The sequence below is a fragment of the Lepidochelys kempii genome, chromosome 6 (assembly GCF_965140265.1).
Source record: "Lepidochelys kempii isolate rLepKem1 chromosome 6, rLepKem1.hap2, whole genome shotgun sequence".
In the NCBI taxonomy this organism is placed as follows: domain Eukaryota; kingdom Metazoa; phylum Chordata; order Testudines; family Cheloniidae; genus Lepidochelys; species Lepidochelys kempii.
Window position 1 is genome coordinate 132,051,339 of NC_133261.1, and position 26,456 is coordinate 132,077,794.

Genomic DNA, 26,456 nt, shown 5'->3' on the forward strand with positions numbered 1-26,456 from the left:
AGGAAAGCATTGGCTATAAGAGCACTCCAGAGCTCTGTATAAAGAGCCAGAAGCAAAGCAGTTTATTTTGCACTGTAACAGTCATGTTCCCTTTTCAATTTATATGTGAAAAGCTTTTGCACTTAGAAGGAAACCGACCAGTTTCCTCTTGAGGAAAAAAACAATTGGTTTTTAATGACAGGAAATCTGTTTTTTACTATTCCTAACTCTACCATAGACCGTACTTGACTTTGGCAATTCACTTGGCTTCTGCATGTCAGCTTCCTTATCTGACACAGAAGCAATATCACCTAGATCAAAACATTCAACTTCTTTCATTAAATGTTTACAAAGAGCTCTGAGATCGTTGTATGGAAGGGCCTTTAGGAAAAAAGTGTTAAGTGAAGTAGTGTACATACCTGTTCTATGCCCTTTGTAAAGGGTGTCTGGTTTCCTGAACAGCCTCCTCCTGTGCCTCCAGCTCGCTCATTTTCCCAAGGCAGTTTGTTTTTTCCTTTACCTGCACTTAAAACCCTTCTGGGACATATCCCTTGATCAGTATAGGGGCTGTGAGAGCCATAGTTTTGGGTAGCATCCCTTGTATGATCCCCACAGTAACTGTGTGCACTCTGAGTCCTGTTGCCTGCCAGCAACCAATCTGTGTCTGCTCCATGGGGCAGATGGACCCCCCTGCCATGGGCAGAGGATGGCATGGGCACAGCATACTCCACAAACCCCTGGTCTGTTAACTTAGGCAAGGTTTTCCTGGCCAGCCTGGCCTGTACAGCGTGCATCACCCCGTCCCCGTTGTCCTGCAATTCAACAGCATCCACAGCCTTAAAGAGGAGACTGGTTTTGCCTGAGCCCATGGAAGAGGCCAACACCGCAAAGGCCTCCAGGGCAGCATGGCGGACCCGCCGCTTACTGTCCACCAGGGCTGGTGCTAACCCAAACGCCAGCTTGGGCAAGTCAAAGTCCTCACTAGGGTATGTGAGCAGGGATCCGATGCAGATGTTCACCACCTCCTCCCTGACCTTGGAGTTCTTGTGCTGAAGATGCTCTGGCTGCAGTAGCAGGCACAATACCTCTTGGGGACCCACAGCCTTCATCAAGCACCAGAAGAGCTGACTGTACTCCTGCCGGATGGCCAGCTTGTTGTCACCCAGCACCTTGGCAGCGGCCGACACAAGGGGTCCCAGGTAGGCCTGAACCCGCTCGCCCAGGCGCAGGGCCAGCAGGTGCAGCACCTCCAAGGTGCCATGTACCACCTTGAAATTGGAGTCGTCCAGAAGGGTGTAGAGGAAGCTGATGAGCCCCAGCAGGCTGGGGGCGGGCGTGGAGGCCAGGCTGGCGGAGGCGGCATCTGTCAGCACCTGCTTGAGCTCCTCCACGGCCTGGGTGCGGTTCTTGTAATCCTCCTGGTCCAGCAGGCGGCCGTGCAGCTCCCGAGGGATCAGCCCGAACTCGAGGTGGGCGCTCAGGGGATCCTGCTCCGCGGGCCGGGCCCCCGCGGTGTCCCCGCCGCCGCACAGGTCCTCGCCGAGCCGGGCCTCCAGCAGCCGGCTGTAGTGGCCGCGCAGGGCGGAGGGCAGGCGGCCCAGGTAGCCGTGGAAGCGCTCGGGCCCCAGCGTCTCGCCCAGCTGCCGGAGGCTGCTGAAGGCGGCGGCCGCCTCCTCGCCCGGGCCGCCCCCGGGCCGGGCCGGCGCGCCCAGCTTGCGGGCCAGGCTGAGGGTGAGGTCGCCCAGGTCCAGGCCGCGGGGCAGCGGCGGCCCGAGCAGCGCGGGCAGCAGCAGGGCGGTGGCGGTGCGCAGCGCCGGCTCGGCGCTCTCCAGCCCGTGCTCCACCAGCGCCCGCAGCGCCTGGGCGCCGGGCCCCGGGCGGGCGAGGCGGCGGCGCAGGCCCCGCAGCGCCTCCCCGCGCAGCGCCGGGCTCTCCCCGCGCAGGCCGCGCACCAGCTCGGCCAGCGGCCGCTCGCCCGGCGCCGGCCCCGGCCCCTCCTCGCCGCCGGCCGCCGACAGGGCCGGGCCGGGCTCGGGGCCGCGGCGGCGGAGCAGCTGCTGCAGCAGGGCGGCCTCCCGCTCCCGCTCCCGCTCGGCCGGCGAGCCCCGGCCCTGGGGCGCGCGCGTGTCCCCGCCGGCCCCGCGCTCACTGGCCTCCATGCTGCCCGCCTGCGGGGGAAGGGCGAGGGCCGCGGCCATGGGGCGGCGGCGGCGGCGTCCCCGGGCAGCGGCTGGAACCGGCCTGAGAGGAAAACATCGCGGTCTCCAGGGGCCGCCTTGCGCCTGCGCGGCCTCAACCAAGCGCGGCCGCAGGTGGAGTGGGCGGAGCGGACGGAACCAACGCGTCGCCCCCCATCCCCAGAGCGCGTGGCAAAATGGCCGCCCGCCAGGGGAGGGCATCACGTGACCGTCCCAAAGCACGTCTCGACGCTGCTTGTTGCCGGAAAGGGCAGCGTAGAGCACTATGGGATTTGTAGGCTCCGGGAGCTCGAGGGTGGGGCGGCGGGCTAGTGTCATGTGACCCACAAGATGGCGGCTGTACCGAAATGGCCGTTGGGAAGGCAAAGCTCCGGAGCCGTGGGTTTGGGTGCCCGGAAGTGACGCAAGGCCGCTGTGTGTTGGTGTCTGACAGGAGGCGACGGGGCCTACTGCTGCTGCCGCCGCCGCGGGCTTCGGTCTCGTCCCGGCCTCTGCCGCCCTCATGACTCAGGTGAGCCGAGCCGAGCCTGCGGCGGAGCGGCCCCCGGCCCGGGGAGGGAGAGCCCCGTGTGCGGCGAACAGCGCCCCCCGGTGGCCGAGCCGGGCTGCGGCCCCCCCCCCGCCCGCCCGCCGGCCCCGAGCGGCTCCGGGAGACCAGCTCGCCACGCGGGCGCGGGGCCGCTCCCGGAGAGGAGCCAGCCGGTACGCGGCTCCGGCCCGCGGGAGCCCCCCGGCTTCGGGCCGTGCCGCGGCGCCCCTCTCCCGTCCCGGGCGCGCCCCTGTCGCCCCCTCGGGTCAGGGACCGTCCCCCGAGCCTCTGGGCCGCCCCAGCTTCGCAGCGCCTCGTGCCGCTGGGCCTCAGCCTGACGCCGCCGCCCTCGGGGGCGCGCCCGAGCGAGCCGGGGTCCCGGGCAGGCGCTGCCCGCCGAGCGCGCCCCGCGCCGGTCCTCCGGTTTGCAGACCTGCGGAGCGCGGGCGGCCCTGCCTCGGCTCCCAGAAGACACCGAGGTGATGGGTAGTAGGAAGGCAACCTATAAACCAAAGCTAGATCCCGGGTCCCAAACCAAATTCCCTTGCCGTGGGACATTCCAAAATAAATGAAACTTCCTGCAGAATGGAAAGGCTGAAACTTTATTGAGACAAGTCAAAACGGTGCTTCAGTTTGACTTGCTTGAAACGTTTCCAAGGTTCCCCCAGCCCCCCGGAGTTGCGGCGGCCGGCCAGGCTGGGACCCCCAGTTCTGGGGCAAGGCACCTGGCAGACTGCTGGGAGCCAGGGTTGGTGGGAGCCCCTGCTCCCAAGGAGCCAGGAGGGTGAGCTGGCGGAAAATGAGGCAGGATTCCATTGAAAACCTTTTTGTCAAAATTGTCTCGTTCTCATGGAACATTTTGATGAATCGGTGTTTTCTGATGAAACATGTTCCATGGGAAAATTGCCACGTTACCAGTGAGGCTTTTTAGACCAAACCCAGCATTTTGTATTCTACCCAAAAGTAGATGGGGAAGCAATCCGGAGGTGGCAAAACAAGTACACTTCACCAAGTAGGTAGGCCTTCTGTTATAATTGAATTTTCAGAGTTGTCTTTAAGAATAGCCCTAAGTAGAGAATATTCAGTAATCCAGTCTGGAGGGGACAAACGTAGTTCTGTCTTTAGTGTCCTATGATTTGTTCATAGAACCTAGAAATGGAACAGGCCTGTCAGGTCTCAACTAATCCATAGTTTGAGGAGATTACAATACAAATAATATCTCTGTATTGACAGTGGTACCCAAAGGCCACGTGTGTCCTTCTAGCATATTTTCCAAAGCTGTGCCTCTGGAGAGAGTTAAATAAGAGGCTAACCCAGCCTGTTAATTTCTTCAGCAGTAAACTTGTCTGAAATGGTGGCTTATTTGTTGCATATTCCCTTTTCTATATTAGAATCATAGAATCATAGAATCATAGAATATCAGGGTTGGAAGGGACCCCAGAAGGTCATCTAGTCCAACCCCCTGCTCAAAGCAGGACCAATTCCCAGTTAAATCATCCCAGCCAGGGCTTTGTCAAGCCTGACCTTAAAAACCTCTAAGGAAGGAGATTCTACCACCTCCCTAGGTAACGCATTCCAGTGTTTCACCACCCTCTTAGTGAAAAAGTTTTTCCTAATATCCAATCTAAACCTCCCCCACTGCAACTTGAGACCATTACTCCTCGTTCTGTCATCTGCTACCATTGAGAACAGTCTAGAGCCATCCTCTTTGGAACCCCCTTTCAGGTAGTTGAAAGCAGCTATCAAATCCCCCCTCATTCTTCTCTTCTGCAGGCTAAACAATCCCAGCTCCCTCAGCCTCTCCTCATAACTCATGTGTTCCAGTCCCCTAATCATTTTTGTTGCCCTTCGCTGGACTCTCTCCAATTTATCCACATCCTTCTTGAAGTGTGGGGCCCAAAACTGGACACAGTACTCCAGATGAGGCCTCACCAATGTCGAATAGAGGGGAACGATCACGTCCCTCGATCTGCTCGCTATGCCCCTACTTATACATCCCAAAATGCCATTGGCCTTCTTGGCAACAAGGGCACACTGCTGACTCATATCCAGCTTCTCGTCCACTGTCACCCCTAGGTCCTTTTCTGCAGAACTGCTGCCTAGCCATTCGGTCCCTAGTCTGTAGCTGTGCATTGGGTTCTTCCGTCCTAAGTGCAGGACCCTGCACTTATCCTTATTGAACCTCATCAGATTCCTTTTGGCCCAATCTTCCAATTGGTCTAGGTCCTTCTGTAGCCTATCCCTCCCCTCCAGCGTATCTACCACTCCTCCCAGTTTAGTATCATCCGCAAATTTGCTGAGAGTGCAATCCACACCATCCTCCAGATCATTTATGAAGATATTGAATAAAACCGGCCCCAGGACCGACCCCTGGGGCACTCCACTTGATACCGGCTGCCAACTAGACATGGAGCCATTGATCACTACCCGTTGAGCCCGACAATTTAGCCAGCTTTCTACCCACCTTATGGTGCATTCATCCAGCCCATACTTCCTTAACTTGCTGACAAGAATACTATGGGAGACCGTGTCAAAAGCTTTGCTAAAGTCAAGAAACAATACATCCACTGCTTTCCCTTCATCCACAGAACCAGTAATCTCATCATAAAAGGCAATTAGATTAGTCAGGCATGACCTTCCCTTGGTGAATCCATGCTGGCTGTTCCTGATCACTTTCCTCTCATGCAAGTGCTTCAGGATTGATTCTTTGAGGACCTGCTCCATGATTTTTCCAGGGACTGAGGTGAGGCTGACTGGCCTGTAGTTCCCAGGATCTTCCTTCTTCCCTTTTTTAAAGATTGGCACTACATTAGCCTTTTTCCAGTCATCCGGGACTTCCCCGGTTCGCCACGAGTTTTCAAAGATAATGGCCAGTGGCTCTGCAATCACAGCCGCCAATTCCTTCAGCACTCTCGGATGCAACTCGTCCGGCCCCATGGACTTGTGCACGTCCAGCTTTTCTAAATAGTCCCTAACCGCCTCTATCTCCACAGAGGGCTGGCCATCTCTTCCGCATTTTGTGATGCCCAGCGCAGCAGTCTGGGAGCTGACCTTGTTAGTGAAAACAGAGGCAAAAAAAGCATTGAGTACATTAGCTTTTTCCACATCCTCTGTCACTAGGTTGCCTCCCTCATTCAGTAAGGGGCCCACACATTCCTTGGCTTTCTTCTTGTTGCCAACATACCTGAAGAAACCCTTCTTGTTACTCTTGACATCTCTGGCTAGCTGCAGCTCCAGGTGCGATTTGGCCCTCCTGATAACATTCCTACATGCCTGAGCAATATTTTTATACTCTTCCCTGGTCATATGTCCAACCTTCCACTTCTTGTAAGCTTCTTTTTTATGTTTAAGATCCGCTAGGATTTCACCATTAAGCCAAGTTGGTCGCCTGCCATATTTACTATTCTTTCGACTCATCGGGATGGTTTGTCCCTGTAACCTCAACAGGGATTCCTTGAAATACAGCCAGCTCTCCTGGACTCCTTTCCCCTTCAAGTTAGTCCCCCAGGGGATCCTGGCCATCCGTTCCCTGAGGGAGTCGAAGTCTGCTTTCCTGAAGTCCAGGGTCCGTATCCTGCTGCTTACCTTTGTTCCCTGCGTCAGGATCCTGAACTCAACCAACTCATGGTCACTGCCTCCCAGATTCCCATCCACTTTTGCTTCCCCCACTAATTTTTTTTTCATTGTAATTTGACACACAACTTGTGGTTGCTTAAGAAATTTAAAATTAAACTTGGTGAAGCTCTTGAATGTGCCAGTAGGGAACAAGCCTCTCCTGGACGGGAGAAGGCCTTGATGGTCATGTGCTGTGATTCTAGGGTTTTATGGTACAAATGAGGATTTGGGGGAGGCATTTCAAAGCTCCCTTGGCTCAAGTGCTTATTCCAGGTCCTTACTTCCTATTATTCCCATGTAAAGAAAATTGCATATAGATAATGGGGGTCATTATATAATATTGTTTGTGAAAAGGGGATAATTTATAGGTCAAGCAAATTTAATATAACTTTTCCAAGATAATCATGACATTCCTAACAATAATTCTGTTGGTATTTATTGTACTTCCATTTTAATTTTATGTTATTAGAAGTGACTAGGACTCAACAGTTCATCTAAGTGTTTTATAGGAACACTACCACGCTTTGCTAAGTGCAAATTATTTGAATAGGCACATTTCTCTGACTAGTGAATTTACCTTGTTCTCAAGTAGCGGGGGTAGCTGTGTTAGTCTGTATCCACAAAAATAACAAGGAGTCCGGTGGCACCTTAAAGACTAACAGATTTATTTGGGCATAAGCTTTTGTGGGATGCAAGTGGGTTCTAGCCCACGAAAGCGTATGCCCAGATAAATCTGTTAGTCTTTAAGGTGCCACCGGACTCCTTGTTGTTTTTGTACCCAGGGCTTTGGAGCGGAGCTCGTGGCAAAAGCCCTGTTTGTACCTTGTTCTGACTTCATGGCTAACAAACTAAGTAAAGATGCGCACAGAATCTGCATTGTTGTTTATTTGAAGATCACTGGTTTTGTTATGTGTGGTAAACACAAATGTGAGTAGTCACATTTAATTCTGTGGGACGGCTCGCACGCAAAGTTACGTGCACACATTTTTGCAGGATCTGGGACTTATTCCGTATCACACTAATGATTCTGGTTCTCTAGCCATAGTCTTTCAGGATGTTGTTAGCTTCGTGTGTCTGTTGGATTCTGTATACTTGTAGAGTAAAATTAGGAAGTGAGGCAAAGAAATATAATCTCTGTAAACAAATACACTTAACTAAAGGAAGTAAAAAGAAAAGCAGGGGTTTTAGCTGCTAGATTGCATCACTAAGCTTGTGAATACTGCAAATTCAGTGACCAGTTGTCACAATCTTGTTTTCAGAGAATTGTGATGAAGGGTTTTCTTAAAAACTTTATACAATATTATAATAGGAAAGGGGTAAACTTGTGTATTTTCCTGCACAAAATTGTTTTTACTTTGGTTGTAATTCTTCACCTCTTTGCTAGCGACTGCTATGTTCTATATTTAAACATTGTCAGATAATTGTCTCCCTCCAGATTCAGCACTTCATCGGTGCTCTGCTGTGCAAATTAGGTGTCAGGGAGTTATAAAAGTGGTGAAGAGAAACTTGCCAGTGACCACAAGTCCTTACTTTTTAGTACCAGTTTACAAGAAGTAAAATGATAATGCATTGTAGTCAGTTTAAGAAATGAAAAGCTGATTTATTTAAAATTCAGAAATCTGATGGGCACAAGGTTCATATGTATTTTATCTGGGGTCATGAACAAGAGCGGATCTGTCTCTGCCATTGTATTTAAACAAGCTGAACAAGCAAGAGGTGAAAATGTGTAGTATAACAATGGGGACACGTTAATGGAATGCTTGAAAAGTTTACAATTTAAAATGTTTCCTTCTAGTTGATTCATCATCCTTTCTTATGCACAATATATAGGTTTAGAAGTCTGTTCTTTCCTCTGTGCATAACCCCTATGGCTGATGCTGGGAGCAGCTGTGCATGAATAAGTGGATAATGATGGCGAAATCAGAATTTAAAATGATTTGGCCAAATTTTGCCTCACAACCCATTATTTCAGTGGGCTTTCAGACTGCAGGGCTAGGTCTGCACTACAGGTTTCTGCCCGAAGAGCTGTATTGGTCAGGGGTACAAAGATGTGTGATTCCTGACTGACCTAGCTTGTGCAACCAGAAGCCCTTAGCATGCATGCAGCTGTGCCAGGATATGTGCACTTTTACCAGTTTCTTTCATTTCTAGGGGGTGGTTTTATTATACTGGTATAAAGCTTGTATAGTTGCATCCTCACTAGGAGCACTTTGCTGGTAGATAGTGCTTGTATTCCTAGACTGGTAAAGCACATCTGGATGTAGCCTAAAAGGGTAGAATCTGTCAAATCATTATCTGAGAAGGAAATTCCGTTACCTCAGTTTTTAGCAGCCTGACACTTTTTCCCCACCACAAATTTAATAATTCTGGTTGCGATACAAAAGTAAACAAAAGAATTACTTCTGTGGTTTATGAAAAACAACAAGCAGAATTATACTCAAGATAGAGTCTAGGGGTGTTATATTTATTTAATAAATAATAAATGTCACAGTTCAGTGCAACTGCAGCTGTATTTCCCCTTCAACGGTTCAGCCTGGACATCCACTCTCAGGCTTCCAACTCCCCAGCCATTGCCTTTCTCTGTGGAAACGTGTCTCTTTACCTTCTGACCAGGGTTTTGCCAGGCTGAGCGGTTCCCTGCCTACACCGTGTTATCCCCAGCACAGACAGGCTGCTGATGGACACCTGCTTACTTCCTATTCAGAGACGGTTAACACAGGTACATTTGCTACAGTTATAAGGTACCACAAAGCACTTCCTATGCAAGCCTTCTTTATTCTTAAGGTAAAAGGCACTACCAAGAAAACATATGACAAACAATAAAAGAATCTACACACATGCTAATAAGCTTACAGACATCCTAACATGGATTCTGGCAGGAGCAGTCCTCCAACCTCCCACCCAAGGGGGGATGTCTTGTGGTTACAAATTCATTACAACTTCAGCTCAGAAAAAGCACCCAGTCCTTTCAACGCTACGCTAAGGATTGAGGTTCTTTGTAGACCGGGGTCCCATCCATTTGTTGGTTCAGGAAGAAAGCCCATGAGCCAGTTTAAAATTAGGCTAATTATTCAAAACCCGTTTCTTTGGCCTTTGGTCCCAGGAGAATCCAATCTGAACTAATATATGTGAGCCTCTCCAAGGTGGTGGCTTCAAGTGGTTGATAACAGAGGAAGTACATTAGCATCCCCTCTCCCTTCTAGAGAAGGTATGTACAATGCCAAAATAACACACAATTGCATTTTTAATACACAGTACCTCAGAGGTATTAATCCTAATTCAATAAGGTTTAATTTAATTCAGTAAAGTTTATCTTAATTCTATAAGGTTTGTTTAAGATATTGTCAGTCTGTCACAATAAGAAAAATAGTTTTGTAGGCAGAATGGCCCCTTATAATTGTTTGTTAGAAATGATTTTGAAATAAGAGATTCTGGAATAAGCACTCCCGTTCTTTTCTAAAACTACAATAATTTAATTTAGTAATGTTTGAGAACTTTTCAAAGCATGTTCGAAATATTAAATAATGAATCCTCCCAAATGCTCCTGGGAAAGGAGGAGGAAGATATTGAACCTCCTTGCAGAATATTAAATTTTGAAGAGTTCATGGCACCTGCTTTCCTCCAAGGACATGTGTAGTAATTGTTTCCTCTTCACAAGGTTTGCTCAGTACAGTAGGACCTCAGAGCTATGAACTGACCAATCAACCACACACCTCATTTGGAACCAGAAGTGCACAGTCAGGCAGCAGCAGAGACCAAAAAAAAAAAAAGCAAATGTAGTCTAGTATTGTGTTAAACATAAACTACTAAAAAATAAAGAGAGAGCAGCATTTTTCTTCTGCATAGTAAAGTTTCAAAGCTATATTAAGACAATGTTCAGTTGTAAACCATAATGTTTTCTTCAAAGTTATGAACATTTCCAAGTTATGAACAACCTCCATTCTTGAGGTGATCATAACTCTGAGGTTCTACTGTATTCACTAAAGATGAAAAATAAATTTGATTTTTTTTAAATGTTGTCTGTTTAATGATTTAAGAGGCTTAAGTAAAATGGATAATGAAACCCTTTAAAATAAAAGGCTGAGTAACATATTTAAAATTTTGTTCGTCACAGATGGACCAGTCGTCTCCAACCTACATGCTTGCCAACTTAACCCACTTACATTCTGAACAGCTTCTGCAGGGTTTGAACCTCCTTCGCCAACATCACGAGCTGTGTGACATTATCCTTAGAGTTGGCGATGTCAAGATCCATGCACACAAAGTGGTACTTGCTAGCATCAGCCCGTATTTCAAAGCCATGTTCACTGGAAATCTTTCAAAGAAAGAGAACTCCGAGGTAGAGTTCCAGTGCATTGACGAGGCAGCACTGCAGGCTATAGTGGAATATGCATACACAGGGACTGTATTCATCTCGCAGGACACTGTAGAGTCACTTCTTCCAGCTGCAAATCTTCTTCAGATCAAACTTGTACTAAAGGAGTGTTGCACATTTCTTGAAAGCCAGCTAGACCCTGGCAATTGCATTGGGATTTCTCGTTTCGCAGAGACGTATGGCTGCCATGACCTCTACTTGGCTGCGAACAAATACATTTGTCAGAATTTTGAAGATGTTTGTCAGACTGAAGAATTTTTTGAGCTTACACATGCTGAATTAGATGAAATTGTTTCAAATGACTGTTTGAATGTTGTCACAGAAGAGACGGTTTTTTATGCACTGGAGTCTTGGATCAAGTACGATGTGCAAGAGCGACAGAAGTACTTAGCACAGCTGCTACACTGTGTCCGGTTACCACTGCTGAGCGTTAAGTTTCTTACTAGGTTGTATGAGGCAAACCATCTTATTCGTGATGACCATACTTGTAAACATCTGCTGAATGAAGCTCTGAAATACCACTTTATGCCTGAGCATAGACTTTCCCATCAGACTGTGTTGATGACACGACCACGGTGTGCTCCCAAAGTACTTTGTGCTGTAGGAGGAAAAGCTGGACTGTTTGCTTGTTTGGAAAGGTAAGGAGTATTGGTGACACTAAGTGGTGTTAAGAAGCCATGCATTAACATGTCCTCCAGGTCAGGGTTGAGACAGTCTTTGGGTTGTAACTGTTTACTTTGTAATTAAAGGGCTTCAGTCTTGAGGTTGTCAGTGTATCAGCTCCTTTCATGAGCACCCAAATGACTAAAAATCAAATTTAAAAAATGTCAGAGAAACAGGGTTGAGCATACTGTGCTCTTTATTTTTATATATGATCTTCCTTGATACATGTTCTTTATTTGTGCTGAGAACTTTTCTGCAATGTAAAATATTGCAAAGCCTTAGTAGATCATTTGGGGTGCTTGTATTTAAATATGAAATTTGTTAACCGTACAGTTATTTTCACTCTGTTTTTGCCTTGGTACCCTTTCATGTTTTTACTGTGTATACGATTTTTGTTACTCTCCCCAATCACCATTCTAGACTGCCAAATAGTAAAAAATGTAGCTTAGGTATCATAGATGTGTGCCCCACAAAACCTTATTGATAAAACAGACCTCGTAGTTAACCAGGATGTATCATTGGGACTGCTAACTCTCTTATTTTTCAAATGATGTTTGAGATGGTATAACTTTTTAAATTACATTTTTAGTGCTTTGAATCCTTGATTGTAAGTAGTATGGCTACACCTTTAGTTAAAGTTGCTTTATACTTATAATCCTCTGTTTTCAGTTGCTTAAAACCACTTCATCTGAAATTTTCCAAACTTCGTGTGCATTAGCAAAAACAGTTCTGTTTTTTCTAAGAATGAGATGGTGTGGGGGGGAGGGAAATTAGGTTTGCTAAATTCAGATAAATGGTTGGATAATCTAAGAGCTGTAGTCCCTCAAATGTTTGGAATAAGAACTTGAAATTTGGCAGTGGGATGATGTGGGGGCCAGAAATGTGCCTTTTGCTGTCCCCATGAAAATCCAACAAGATTTAGGATCAATGTTAGCCTCTGAAGTATAGCTTATTAGAAGCATGTTGCTACAATATAACGTTCTATCTGCACTGAACATGCTCCAAAGCACAGAGCTAGAATTGGATGAGAGTGAATGCTTGGAAGAGGGAGGAGAAGATGATGCAGCACTAATAGTAACAGCTGCTGTCACCCCCATGGCCTAGGAGAAGCCAGATGTGATAAGGCTCACTTGTAAATGATTGATTATGTACACTACACAGTCTTTCTTTTGAACAAGGGCTCATATCCTTACCTGAGGAGGGAGACAAATGTAATTTCTCACCACTTTAGAGACAGGGTAATTGAGAGCTTGCACTGGTCCTTTGTTATGAATAGACCCCAGTGGTCATATTCTGTATACATCTCTGAGTTGTGTCAGGTGCCGAAAGCAAACTGTATTTAAAAAAAAAAAGAGAGAGAGAGAAACATGACTTCTTTTGGGGTGTTTTCCAGTTCTGGTATTGTTCGGGGTTGCTTATAACAGTGGTTCTCAAAGCCGGTCCACTGCTTCTTCAGGGAAAGCCCCTGGCGGGCCGGATCGGTTTGTTTACCTACTGCGTCCGCAGGTTCGGCCGATCGCGGCTCCCACTGGCCGCGGTTTGCTGCTCCAGGCCAATGGGGGCTGCAGGAAGCAGCGCGGGCCAAGGGACGTGCCAGGGGCTTTCCCTGAAGAAGCAGCGGACTGGCTTTGAGAACCACTGGCTTATAACATTTTCAGACAAATGTAATGTGGTGTTTTGTTTTGTGGTTCATAGTGTATCTTTAACACTAAACATTAAGCCTTATTATACTGTTGACTGATAGAGTATTCATGTCACAGTTTCTTGGTAACTGCACCTGTATTCCCCCTCCATGGTCCCTTGAGGATACCCACATATGGTTTCCAGCTCCCAACTGTCACCTGTCTTTAGTGGAGATCCATGTCACTGTCATTCCTGACTGGGGTTTTAAGGCTGCACAGCTCCCTGCCCACGCTGTGATATCCCAGCAAGCCAGTCTGCCCAAAGGCTGGTCTGTGCTTTGCTTTCTTTCCCAGGGCTATGAACAGTGTGTTGTCAGTTACTGCACAGCTCACTCTGTGCAAAACATGTGTATTCTTAAGGTAAAAGCATTACAGAGAAAACATAAAAACAATCAGAATTCTGATATGCGTGCTAAAATATTACCAGAGGTTACTCTTCAGTCTTCTGGGATCTCTAGTAGGCCAAAGTCTTTCCAGCCCTTCCTCAAGGATTGGGGCCCTTGGTCAGGAGGTCCTGTCCATTTTCTGGATCAGAGAGAAGGTCCTGTAGCTCAGTTCCAGGTCATCCTTTTATACCAAAAGCCCCTTCTTTGTCTTGTCTTTGGAAAACTCAGTTTCAACCAGCATATGCAAACCTCTCTAGAATTGTTTAGTCTTAGTGACTGGCCTTAATCACCCCCCCACACACACACACACTGTTTTTATTTCCTGTATGAGCTCTGGTAACCCTCCCCCATGGAGTAGAATGCAATCATACATAAATCATTTATAAATTTAATACAATGGCACTTAAAGTTACTGGATGGGGTTGTAATATCTGTCACAATTCAGACCATCTCTTAGAGTAGAAAGGCTCGGTTAGTATCCTGTTAAATAACTTGAAACCAAACTCCTACAATTACATGACTTAAAGAAAAGTTTAGCATGTCATTTTAAGTTTTTAATTTTTGAGGTAATTATTTTTTCTTGATATATAATCTGTAAATCTACATATGATTTACTGTAGATACAACTGTATTTCTTAACTTTCCCAAATTTGATCTGAAAACATAGCTTTCCTGAAGTGATTGATTGAAAACCACTATTGGCACAGAAGACAGTCAGGGGTGGGAAATTGTCAGTTCCTCAGATTTAAGGATCAGAGGTATTTTAATTGAGACTTTGTGGCTTTCTATTAAATCAAATAGTGTACTTTTCTGATATTTCTCTCTGGAGCTGTTCTTCTGCAAACTCCCACAGTGAAGTACTGACTGTAAGACTATCCCTTCCCAATATTTTTGTCGGAAATCCATTGCTTTCAGCTGTCCTCAAGCCTTTAGCAAATGAGTGGAATAAGGAGCTTTTCCTCTTCCCTACTGTAATTGACTAAACTGAAGTCCCTGAGTTTAAACAATCCATCTGGACATAAAGAGCTATTTGTTTCTCTATTTATTTGTTTTAACTTTTCTAATAAATTCAAGGTGAAAGGTAGCTGGGGGAAGAGCAAATGCAGATATCTGCTCCACAAGCAGCTAGTTGAAAATGGGCCACACCACTCTGCAACATGGAATGCTTTCTCCTGCAGGACAGCAGAGTTGTAATATTTGCTGTTGTATCTTTATCAGCATCTGCCTTGAACCCTTCGGAGAAGACTGAGGTTGCTGGACTCTGTAACTGTCAAAGAAATAAAGGTCTAGGAAAAATCCAGCTGTGATCACTGAAGTCTCATTTGGGGTCTGAAGCTGTCCCAGAGACTGTTGAAGCTGGATTTCCCATGGCAACTTTAACACCAATTGCCAGCAGATTTCTGGTCTTGGTGACCATACAGTGATTCGGGGGGGAGGGATAGCTCAGCGGTTTGAGCATTGGCCTGCTAAACCCAGGGTTGTGAGTTCAATTCTTGAGGGGGCCATTTGGGATCTGGGGCAAACATTGGGGATTGGTCCTGCTCTGGGCAGGGGGTTGGACTGGATGACCTCCTGAGGTCCCTTCCAACCCTGATATTCTATGATTCTATGATAATATATTTCATGGTGACTTTTGGGAATTTTTTCTTCCTACCTGTGTATATATACAGAGGAAGAGTTACCTCACCAAATAACTCCCTCATACACATTAATCAATGAGTGCGAAATACTCCGTATTCTTGGATCTGGATCACTTAAGGCCTGATCCAACTCCCATTAAAGCCACTGGAAGGTACACAGGTACAGAACATACATTTCAGTCTTTAACAAATAAATACTACTTGGTGGGACTTAGCAAAGCTTTAAAGAGTAAAGTCTGTTCACCTAATCCAATTTCTCTATTTCCTCTCCAGTGTTGAGATGTATTTTCCCCAGAAAGACTCCTGGATAGGTCTGGCGCCTCTTAGCATTCCCCGCTATGAATTTGGAATATGTGTCCTGGACCAGAAAATATATGTTGTAGGAGGGATTGCAACCCACATGTGTCAAGGCATCAATTACCGAAAACATGAAAGTTCAGTGGAATGCTGGGATCCTGATACAAATACCTGGACATCTCTTGAAAGAATGAATGAGAGCCGAAGTACTCTTGGCGTCGTGGTTCTAGCAGGAGAACTGTATGCCTTAGGTGGCTATGATGGGCAGTCTTATTTACAGTCAGTGGAGAAATACATTCCAAAGGTTAAGGAATGGCAACCAGTGGCCCCAATGAGTAAAACAAGAAGTTGTTTTGCTGCGGCTGTCTTGGATGGGATGATATACGCCATCGGCGGCTACGGTCCTGCCCATATGGACAGGTACGTACTCGTGAGGTCTGCCGGATGAAAACAGTGTGAACTTGGAAAACCAGTGATAATATTTACCTTGTGATCAGCAGCCATCTGTAAGTTTCTAAGCAAGATCAGTGGTAATCCACGGTGGGCCTCATTAGTTATTGTTCTGTTGCATCAACATGAGAATTCATTTGAGGAATCTTTTTTCAGTATACAACTGAAGTGTTCTAGCTAAGAGCTCAGCTCTTCTTTTATACAAATCTTAAGAGAAAAATATGCTTAAAGTTCTGATGCTAACAATATGAAAATGTAAGTCTATATAAAGGCTTGTACTTAAGTATCTTGCTGAACTGGAGCCTTAGACTAGTTTAACAATAAAGTTCCAGTAAAAGGGGATGAGCACAAAACCACACATAGTCACAGGCCCTAGTCCTGCATTCAGATCCCCATGGATGGAATCTTGTACCCATAAGGAGTTCCATTGAAGTCGTCAGTGCTCCATTCAGTTTCCAGCTTCTCACCACATGGATCTTGGTCCATGATCCCTTCTGTCCATGAATCCCCGTATATATTCCCTTATTTCCTGGGCCATCGGAAGAACAGGATTGCCTGCATTGCCCTCACCATGCTCATAACACTTGTAGTTCAGTGTTAACACGCTAACTATAATCAAATTTCGTGCTTCAGCCAGTCACCTGCAGGGTCAGGAAGATTTTTTTTTTCCTGATGCACAATTGACCAGATGTGTGTTGGTTTGTTTTGCCTTCCTCTGAAGTATCAGATTGGTCAACTGGAGGCCGGACAGCAGATTGGGTGGATCAGTCCTCTGATATGATAGAGAGAATCTTCTTTCTAGATGCCTGGCGTGTCTTACTCATATGCTCAGGCTCTAACTGATCACCAGATTTGGGCTCAAGAATAAATTTTACCCCAGGTCATGTTGCCAGGGACCTTGGGGGTTTTTTACCTTCATCAACAGCATGGAGCAGGGATCACCTGCTGCTGGGCATCTCCTGTCAAATCAGTTCCCAACCATTGCAACAGTATTGTTGACACCTCAGTGTCCCCTGTTCCCTGCCTGTGGCACATGACAGTTTAATCTCCTTTTGACTAACATCATTGGGCTCAATTTAGGGGTGTCTGGTTGAAATTTAATGGTTTGTGTTATGCAGGAGGTCAAGACTCTGTGATCTAATGGTCCCTTTTGGTCTTAAATTTTTTGAAATCTGTGATCTGGCTGCAGGATTAGGGCCATACGATGCAGCTTACACAAACTTTCCTTCATTAACAATGGCAGCAGAACAGCTGGGCATTTCTCTTCAAAATGCAAGCTAGCAAAAGAAGACTCACTTAAAACAGCAGGATAATCAGCAAAAAGATGGAGAATCTGGCCATTTGTGAACTACCAATATTTAAAATTATTGAATGTTATATATATAAATAGACTAGTTGGGCATTGCTGACCTGGCATTTGGTTCTACTGCTGTTGACGTTCTTGGCACTGAATTAAATGGCGAAAGGATCAGACCCCTAGTTTGTGACAAAGGAGGTGCTGTTCAGCTGATGAACAAATGAGACATGCATAAGTTTCTTAGAGGTGAGTTCTGTTAAACGTTGTTGGGCGGCGGAGGAGGAGACTACTACATTCATTGGTGGAGTAATGTGAAGTATACTTATTTAAGTATTAAACCAATGTAAATTTTAAGGAAAAAACACTAGGAACAGACCTCAATATTGAACGGTTATGATAGTCTTACTCTTCTCTTATATTCGTAGCTTGAACAGCTCTTCCTTTGTCACAAAGGAATTGTTAGTATCACTCACAGTTGTGGTGTTACTGAAATTGTGACAGATATTTCTAGATTCCCTTTTTTAAAGCTTTTTATTGAGTGGCTTTGTTTTTCGCTATTTATGGACCCTGTTTATGACATGGTCATCAGGCTCATACAAGCCCTGGAAGATCAAGTAAGCTGGCTGATGTTTAAATAAGCTCCTTGCCTTCAGTGCACTACTACTCCTGGTTCCCTGTTCCTCTCTCTTTCCTTCCCCCCCATGCCACGGGCGCGGCACATCTGGTACGGGATGGCTGCATTCTTATGTCTGTAGTAACTACTGTCTTCTGTACAGCTCCAGTGCTGGAGAGGTATGTTTCGTGGGGCTGCATGTTACTTTCAAATTTACCCTGAAGTGAGGACATGTCCCATCCTCCGTTACTGTTCAGTTCCAACCCCTGTGTTGCCATTCTTGACGAATACTCCTTTCCCATTTCCATCCCCACCCCCACCCCCTTCCAGTCTCAGATGGTGTTGTGGCAAGATGGGGAAATCTTGAGCCTGGTAGACTTTTCGGTTAAATTCCATTGCAGAGTTGTGAAATGTTCAGATTACCTGGTGGTGGTTACTTGAATTATAGTTGCACTTGTCCTTCATAAGAACCCTCAGCCCCGCACTCTGTCTTGTTTCATGTCAAAATGTATCCTGTGGTTATGACCGTAATCTGATAACCTCAGAGTACAGGCAGAACTATATTGTTTGGCCATGAGGGAATATTTTTAAATTGTTTTTGGCAATATTGTGGGCTGAATCTTCAGTTATGCCAATTCTTTGCTGGAGGATCCTAAGAGGGGCTGATCCTTCTGTTGTTGAGTATGTTGGCTTCAGAGCTTCTTTGTGCCAGCCTTGGTGAAAAGAAGCTATAATGCAGAATTTTTCCATTACCCTAAACATTTTTTCTTGTTGCCTTATATAATGGAGCAAACTTTTTAGTAGACAGAAGCAAGCTAGGAATCCCTGATGAATGCAGATAAGTCTCTTGTGGTATAAAACTCGGTGCAAACAAATGTCATTAAACCCAAGACTTACAAGTTGTTTATTTGTATCTGCAGCATGGAACGTTATGATCCAAGTAAAGACTCCTGGGAGACAGTAGCTTCAATGGCAGACAAAAGGATAAACTTTGGTGTTGCTGTCATGCTGGGGTTCATTTTTGTAGTGGGCGGACACAATGGGGTGTCTCACTTGTCAAGCATTGAGAGATATGACCCACATCAAAATCAGTGGACGGTGTGTAGACCTATGAAGGAACCCAGAACAGGTAGGAATGTGTAAAATGCTGAGAATGTCGAGGTTTTCCTGGTGTCCTGAGAGACAAAATTGCCATTTGACTTTATAGAAGAATGCAGGACCTGGCCTTCAGAGTGTTGTCTCTTTTCCCTGCGTAGACTAAAGATCGCTGAAATAATGTAATGTCGTGTGAAAGAATGACTGACTAAATATTGGATTTAACTTTTGTTTGAATACATTACAAGAGCATTTATTTTCCTGATATAATTATAATAAAAGGCCCAATTCTACTACTTTTACTCACATTGAGTAGTACCTTATTCACAAGTAGACCGTTTGAAGTCAGTGTGGACTATCTGGGGACTCAGATACTTTTCAACCAAGGGAAGGCAGAATCTTGACCAAGATATATAAAAACAATAACTACTACTGATATGTAGAAAATGTCATTTTTTAATATCTTTATGAACGAGGCTAAAAATGGGAATAGAACTATCCTAAGCAGCTGGTTGTGGACAGGCATTTCAGTTTCAGCAGTGCATATCCCTTCCTCCTGGTCTGACTGGGAAAAGAGGGTCAGGTGTTGAGGGAGGGTGCAGGGTGATTCAGGAAAGGAGACACAGATCTGAAGGGGCAAAGATTTTTCACCCACATGCAGCCTTTTTTAAAAACACCATTTTAGATGGTTAAAAATAAAAATATTATTTAGCAAAAATTAATTAATTTTGCATCTTTTTCCCTTTAATAGGAGTTGGTGCAGCTGTAATTGATAACTACCTTTATGTAGTTGGAGGTCACTCAGGGTCATCCTATCTGAACACCGTACAGAAATATGACCCTATCTCAGATACTTGGCTGGACTCTGCTGGTATGATGTACTGTCGATGCAATTTTGGTTTGACTGCACTTTGATGAAAAGTGTGAACTCATGGACCTAATGTGAAGATGGAACTTTTTCCGCTTGAAAAGATGCCCAATTCATTGAGACCATAAGCTGCATTTTCTGGAGTTGGAGGAGTGGGGTGAATATTTGATTGACAGAGTTGGATTTTTTTTTCTTTTCAAAAATTGGCCTTGGTTATTGTTAATTACACAAAACAAAACAAATGGAAACTTGTTGCCAATCTAGGGTATGGACTGCATCCTGTGACTGGCATGAAGTGGTTATCTTAACATTAGGATACCTGGGATAGGGTTAGAAAACCTAGTGTATCCTTTCACTTTTTAGAGCTTTTACCTCTTCCTACTATGAAACATGCAGTTTACTGTGCGAGGGATGAGAGGCCTTTGAGTGTGTCGTATGACTGGGCTGTTCGTTAATAGTTGTCTGGCTGTGTCTTCATTTTGAGAAAATGCCAGTGCTTCATGATCTTTTTTATGAATAGTAACTAAAGGGCTGCCTTGTTTCTGAATCTCAAGGTTTGTAAATAATAAATGCCATAGTATGTTGCCTGTACACTCCTTCGTTACCTGCTTAATGTGTTTTGGGCTGGGGATAATTATCATGGGTGACTATTTAAATTAATACATTTGCAAGGTAAGTTTAATGCCTTTTATTATAATTTTGAACCTATTAAAACAAATTGCAATCAACTGACTTGTTTTAACCTTCCCCTATATTTTTGTTGTGGACGGACTAATGCCAGATGAAATTACTTACCTGGTCTGCAATGTGCTTGTAATCATAATACAAAGACCATTTTAAATGGTTAATTCATCAACAATGTCTTGGTTTTCTTAAGTAGCACAGCAGAGTTCACAGCGTAGGTGTAAATATTTAGAAAGATGTGTCCATCCCATCCTTGGTCCTAGCAGACTTGTGTTCATATTTCCTTGTAACTTTTATTTTTTTAAGAATGTGTGACTGCTTTTACAGAGTGTTCAGGTATCAAAATGGTGCTAAATGTAGGATTTACCACAAGGCTGTTACCAATTTAGTGCAGTATGCATAAAGCATGATTTGTTTTGATTGTTCTCTAGTGTATTTGTTTCTCTCTATCTGCTTTATTAATTTGTGCCTATGAAAAATGTCAGTAATAACACAACATACTCTATTTTTTTCAATTGATCTAGTTTAATATTCCTATTTTCACAAAGTTTCTAAATATGGACTGGATGAAGAGTGAATCTCTGCCTCTTTAGACAAGTTTTGCCTTTAAAAATATCACATTGAATAAAAAGCACTGGGCATGGTTATTTATACTATGCACATATCTTTGTAACTGAACCCTGAAGGTTGTTTCTTCTGATAAACCAGAATCTGAAGAAGTCTACTTCAGTGATGGCCCTACAGTTAGTTAAGCTTTGGGTGGATAAATAAAAAATTGAGGTGGTTATGTGATGACCATTTATTTAAAATAAATAACTGAATAAATATTATTTTGGGTTGCAAGAGTATGTTTTACAAAATGTTTCTTTCTGTTTTAAACAAGGAATCACGTTTATCTTGCATTCTGTTCTAATATTTGTACTTATACTTGCCAATTCTGGTACTTGATACATTTTTCTGCTTCTGGGATTATTTCCATCCACCCCCGCCCCCCCTTCCCAATTTTAACATAATAATCCAATGTATGTTTCCCCTCGCTCTTAAAATCCACATACTATTATTCTTGAAAGTGCAATAATGTTAGACAAAGTTGTTTAAAAAGCCATTTATAAGTACATAAAATAAGGTGTCCTGGATGTACTTAAATTTATTTTTCTGTAAAACTAATTGCAATCAGGCAAACTGCAGTTTTCCTTGTTCTTCCATAAGCTAGCATTCGGATTTAAACAATGAGAGAACTGTCTTTTAACCATAAAAAATCATGTTTTACCAATGTTTGCACAAATTATGAAATCCTGCAAATAGTCTTCATGCTTTACTAACTTGGTAGAATTCAGCAGGATTTGTAAGCAAATACAATGGACAAATTTAGCATTTTATATGCTGCTTATTTGAATGACCTATTGCTTATTCTAGTTACATAGCAATAATGCATAATTGAATGATTCCAGTTCTTCTGTTGATAGAAGACAGGTAGCTCTATTGTTGTACATGGAGAGTTTGTGCGGAGAAAAGCAATTTTAGGAACAAGTCACAACCAAAATCATGTTAGTCTGCTGTCTAGGCTGCCTTTTCATTTTGTTCAAGTAAATACCCAAGCTGAATGTTTACATATGCTGTTTTGCTTTCCAGTTACAAGTTCATAGCGATGCCATTCATTTTTGTGAATTAAGGAGTATCTTATCCCCCATCTAAACAAGGAGATAAAAATGGTCAAGAACCTAGTTTGCAAAACAGTGTTTGTTTGAGTTTATGCCTTGAAGTGGCTACAAGTTTTTTCTGTAATTCAGTATGTACTGAATTTTTTAGGAGTTTGATTAATTACAAGAGTACTCCATGAATGCAGCTTTTTAAAATACAGACTTAAGTCTCATTTGATTCATTAGTAAACAAAGTTCATGCGTAGAAAGTGGCACACGATACAGACATAAGTGGTCTGGCATCAATAAAAAGATAACAGTGCATACCTAACAGGTATGGTGATGGTTTGTCAATATTTAGCTAGCGCCTTTCGTTTAGTGATCTCAAAGCATTTTGCAAGTGCAATGTACATTTATTCCCTTTATTTAGGCTATAGTGAAATTAATTTATGTTAAATAGACTTACCACTTTACATGACGCTGAGGTTAATGCAGCCTATTGCTAAATTTAGAGTACTACTAACCTAAGTAACGTTTCAGTATGCAGGTTTGATGTTAAGAATGGAGGAAGTAATAGTTAATGAAAAATCCTGCTGTTTCTAGATGCAGATCTGTTTAGATTGGATATTCATAGAAGTGGATCAATGTAAGATGCAGAATACTCACATATGCTGTACGTCTATCAAGTTTAGAGATCACATAAACTAATAAATATGGCATATTCATTTTCTGTTTTGGGCGCTGCTTGTGCTGTTCACCGAAGTGCTCCATTTTAGGGAGATCTGATGCAACAATCAGTTTAGCAGTTAAAAGAAATAAACCTATTATAGCCTGTACCATCTTTCATGCAATCCAAAAGTTAAGACCTTCAAATAAGATGTCATACAACTTTAAATTATCATCCAGTTCTATTTCTTAATCACTCAAAATTATTTTTTTTAGAAGCACTTTGAAATAGGTGTGAGTTTATATATGCATAAGTCATTGGATTTTCACTCACATGTTTAGAGGAAACTTAATAAAATGCCATATGCAAGTTTCCTGACAGTCATTGCTATTAGAAATGCTTTGATTTTGGAATATCCTGTTTGAATCTCTGAGGGGACAAATGTGTCCAATATACATCTCTGATGTTCCAAATAGCTAACTGTTTTACGGAGGTAGTTAAGTGTTGCTTTTGTGAATTTGTCATCTGTAAGTCCTCATTTATTTATATGAAACAATGCAAAAATTTCCAAGTTTGCCTTAAATTCCTGATGTTTAATTAAAACTCAAAGAACTGGATGATAATTCCTATATTTTGCCTTATGTCCTGTGCTGTACTTTAAACCCAAGGAGAATTTTAACTTTTAGCAGGATTTGGAACCATTGTAGAGTGAGTACTGTATTGTACTCTGACTTGTGAGGAGTGATTTGGTTGTGAGTTTCAGATGAGAAATGTAATTCTGTGTGTGTACAGTGTTTTTATGTGTACACCTTTTTTAGCAGCAGGATTTTGTTTTCATTATTGTTTACATAAGTGGCATTTGAGTTCAAGAAAAAACTGCTGAATAACTTGCAATTTTGTTCTTAATAGTGTTCTCAATGTGTGTTTGCTGTTGTGATAATGCTCTGTAACAATTTGTTGTAACAGTATTTCATTTAATGTGAAATGTTTACTAAATAAATCTGAGGGAAAAAGGATTTTATTTTTACATTTTGGCTGGATGGTGGATGGTGAATGCAAATGCACGCTGGCTTTAATCCTACTTTTAAATAAGACATCCATGTGATTTGGTCCCTTAAGGGGGTTTGAGGCTTAATTTAGGTCTGAGGTCCCAGTTCCCAGTCATGGATTAAGCTGAGAGAGAGAATAATTTTCAGAAATCTGCTTCCTGACCTTTGTCTGCTGGGCTACTTTTTGAGTCCTTTCTCAAAAGCCACTTCAGAGGGGGCTTTTATACTATAGTCTTAAAACTGTAACCCCTCCTGACACATATGCATCACTCACTCAAATGACACTCTGATCTCTGTGTGTGTACATATGCACATAAAAGACAATATTTGATATGTCGTGTGAATAACCAGACATGCACACAAGGCAGCAGAGTTAAAAAGTTGTGCATTGTTCTTTGTATGTGTAAACCTTACAGTTAACATGCTCAGTTGACATTTTTAAAATATGAAAGTTTTTTTAATCAGAGAGAAAAATTCTACAGTCTCTGCTTGTCTTGTCCCATTGTAATGCCCTGTCCCACACACTTCACAAGGTGCGTAGGAGTAAGCCCCACTCCTGTTCTGTGCAGCAAGCACACACCCACCTGTGAATGTGTCAACAAGTACAGGAGAGGGGTTTTCCCTCCTATGCTCCATAGCAAGGCTGCAGACGTGAAGACTCCTACCTGAAACCTAATTTCAGGAAGAACTTTACGTATCCTGATAAAGCTTTCTGTGATGCAAAGTTCATGCTCTGACAGGGTGGATAAAAATCAATGATTTTTTTTTTTAAAAATTGATTTTTTATTTCAATCTGATTTTTTTGATAAAATGCTTTTTTTGAGGAAAAAACCTATCTAAAATTAGTTTTAATTAAGATACATTATCGCTCAAAGATATCTCATGGAATAGGGATTATAAATTCTAATTCTATAATATGAGACAATATATTCATGTAATGGTTAAAGTTTTGTAAATGAGTTCCAATGTTTCAAGGATTAGGGACCCAATTTTATGGGGTTCCAGGGGCTTCTGTATGGACTATTTTGGTTAATCTTTCTATCTATGCAATGGGACTCAGTGCTCAGTCTAGAAGATACCATCAGAGATGCTTAGTTCTGCAGTTCTCAAACTGTGGATTTGTGTCTCCAGAGATAACTTGCTTGTTAACAGCAAAAATGTTTTTAAATAAATAATATATAGAGGTGAGAAATAAGACTTCAACCCTATCGTCCCTCTGCAAATTTGTGTACTTGAAGATGATGAAAGGAACATATCTGAACATGCAGGATTTTCAGGTTGGTAAACTTTTTTATTTCATACTTCTTTCTTACGGACTGCCTGTCTTCTGGACTATTCTTGAATTCTCATGTTTGAGCAAAAAATATAGTTGTTACTCTATAGTACTGTCATTTTAGATGCAGTTGTGATAAAAAAATAAACAGCCAAAATAGGCAGAGCTTCCTTTTACAATTTCACCTTTAAAGTAAAAAGAAAAGGAGGACTTGTGGCACCTTAGAGACTAACCAATTTATTTGAGCATAAGCTTTCATGAGCTACAGCGAGCTGTAGCTCACAAAAACTTATGCTCAGATAAATGGCTTAGTCTCTATGGTGCCACAAGTCCTCCTTTTTGCGGATACAGACTAACACAGCTGCTCCTCTGAAACCTTTAAAGTAGTACTGTGTGTCAGTGAATGCAATGATTAATACTAAATGAGGAGTATGGTAATAATGAAATAACTGCATTGGCTTACTTTGTTTAGGAGAATCCATCCTCAACATACAGGATTCTGAAGACTATCCACCTTCAAGATCACCATCATTTTCTATAGTTTCAGGGTTATCTGCCAATGATAGTGTTTCAGTCACATCATGTATGTCACATAGCGACAGTATATATCACCTGTAGCAAAAAGAAGAAAAAAAAATCTCCATCATCCAGAAACAACCTTAGTTTGTTATAAGAACCAGCAGATTACAAAAAGAGGTAACTGATGAAAAAATTGCCCAGTTTGTTTATGCAACAAACTCTCCTTTCTGTATGATTGAGAACCCACACTTTATTAACATGGTTCAGTCATTAAGACCAGGATACGGTCCACCCAACAGAGTGGATGTTGCAGGCAAATTGCTGGATAAAGTGTATGAAAGCGAAACTGAGCAGTGTGCAAAGGGTTTAGAGGATAAAGTCGTTAACCTGAGTCTTCGTGGGTGGAGCAATGTTCACAATGATGCTGTTGTGTGTGCTTGTGTGATAACAGAAGAAAGGAATGTCTTCCTTACAGAAACAATTGCTACATCAGGAAATGCACACACAGCAGAATACTTACAAGAAGTAGCAGTAAAAGCTATAACAAACTGAAAAAAATTTCAAATGTTTAGTACGCAGCTTGGTCACAGACAATGCTGCAAATGTATCCAAGATGAGAAGAAATTATTTAGAAGAGAGTGAAGAGAGTCCCAAGCCAATAACATACGGTTGCAGTGCTCATTTGATGCACCTCCTAGCCAAAGACTTCAGTGTTCCAGAAATAAAAGCTAATGTTGTTGAAATTGCAAAATACTTCTCGTAACAATCACTTTGCAGCAGCTGCTCTGAAAAAAGTGGGAGGAACCAAGCTAACTCTCCTACAAGACATGCGAAGGAACTCCATAGTGGACTGTTTTGAGCACTGTATCAAGAACTGGCCTAATCTGATGACAGTTTGTGAACAAAATTGTGAAAAAATAGATGGCACTGTCACAGC

At 43.3% G+C, this 26,456-nt stretch overlaps 2 protein-coding genes across 20 annotated transcripts in view; one reads left to right on the forward strand and one right to left on the reverse strand.

Annotated features, from left to right (window-relative positions):
• TOGARAM1 (TOG array regulator of axonemal microtubules 1) overlaps window positions 1–2,385 on the reverse strand; it is an 85,376-nt gene extending 82,991 nt beyond the window's left edge. For all 13 annotated transcript variants that reach the window (XR_012159626.1, XR_012159627.1, XR_012159628.1 and 10 more), the window contains exon 1: window positions 399–2,385. Coding sequence is in view for 10 of the 13 variants with exons in the window: in XM_073350262.1 (XP_073206363.1) it covers window positions 399–2,378 (1,980 nt within the window). In the remaining 3 variants the exon portion in view is untranslated. The remainder of the gene's footprint in view (window positions 1–398) is intronic.
• KLHL28 (kelch like family member 28) lies at window positions 2,328–25,175 on the forward strand. Of its 7 annotated transcripts, none has more exons than XM_073350283.1 (6): window positions 2,329–2,688; window positions 8,935–9,040; window positions 10,436–11,334; window positions 15,341–15,784; window positions 18,645–18,853; window positions 19,571–25,175. In XM_073350283.1, exons 2-6 carry the CDS (start codon window positions 8,999–9,001, stop codon window positions 19,732–19,734), a joined length of 1,758 nt encoding a protein of 585 aa, XP_073206384.1. In that variant the 5' UTR covers window positions 2,329–2,688; window positions 8,935–8,998; the 3' UTR covers window positions 19,735–25,175. The 7 variants fall into 7 exon arrangements, with proteins under 7 accessions (XP_073206387.1, XP_073206384.1, XP_073206385.1 ...); XM_073350284.1 differs by lacking the exon at window positions 2,329–2,688 and adding an exon at window positions 2,911–3,722; XM_073350285.1 differs by lacking the exon at window positions 2,329–2,688 and adding an exon at window positions 2,911–3,718.
• The last annotated feature ends 1,281 nt before the right edge of the window (window positions 25,176–26,456 follow it).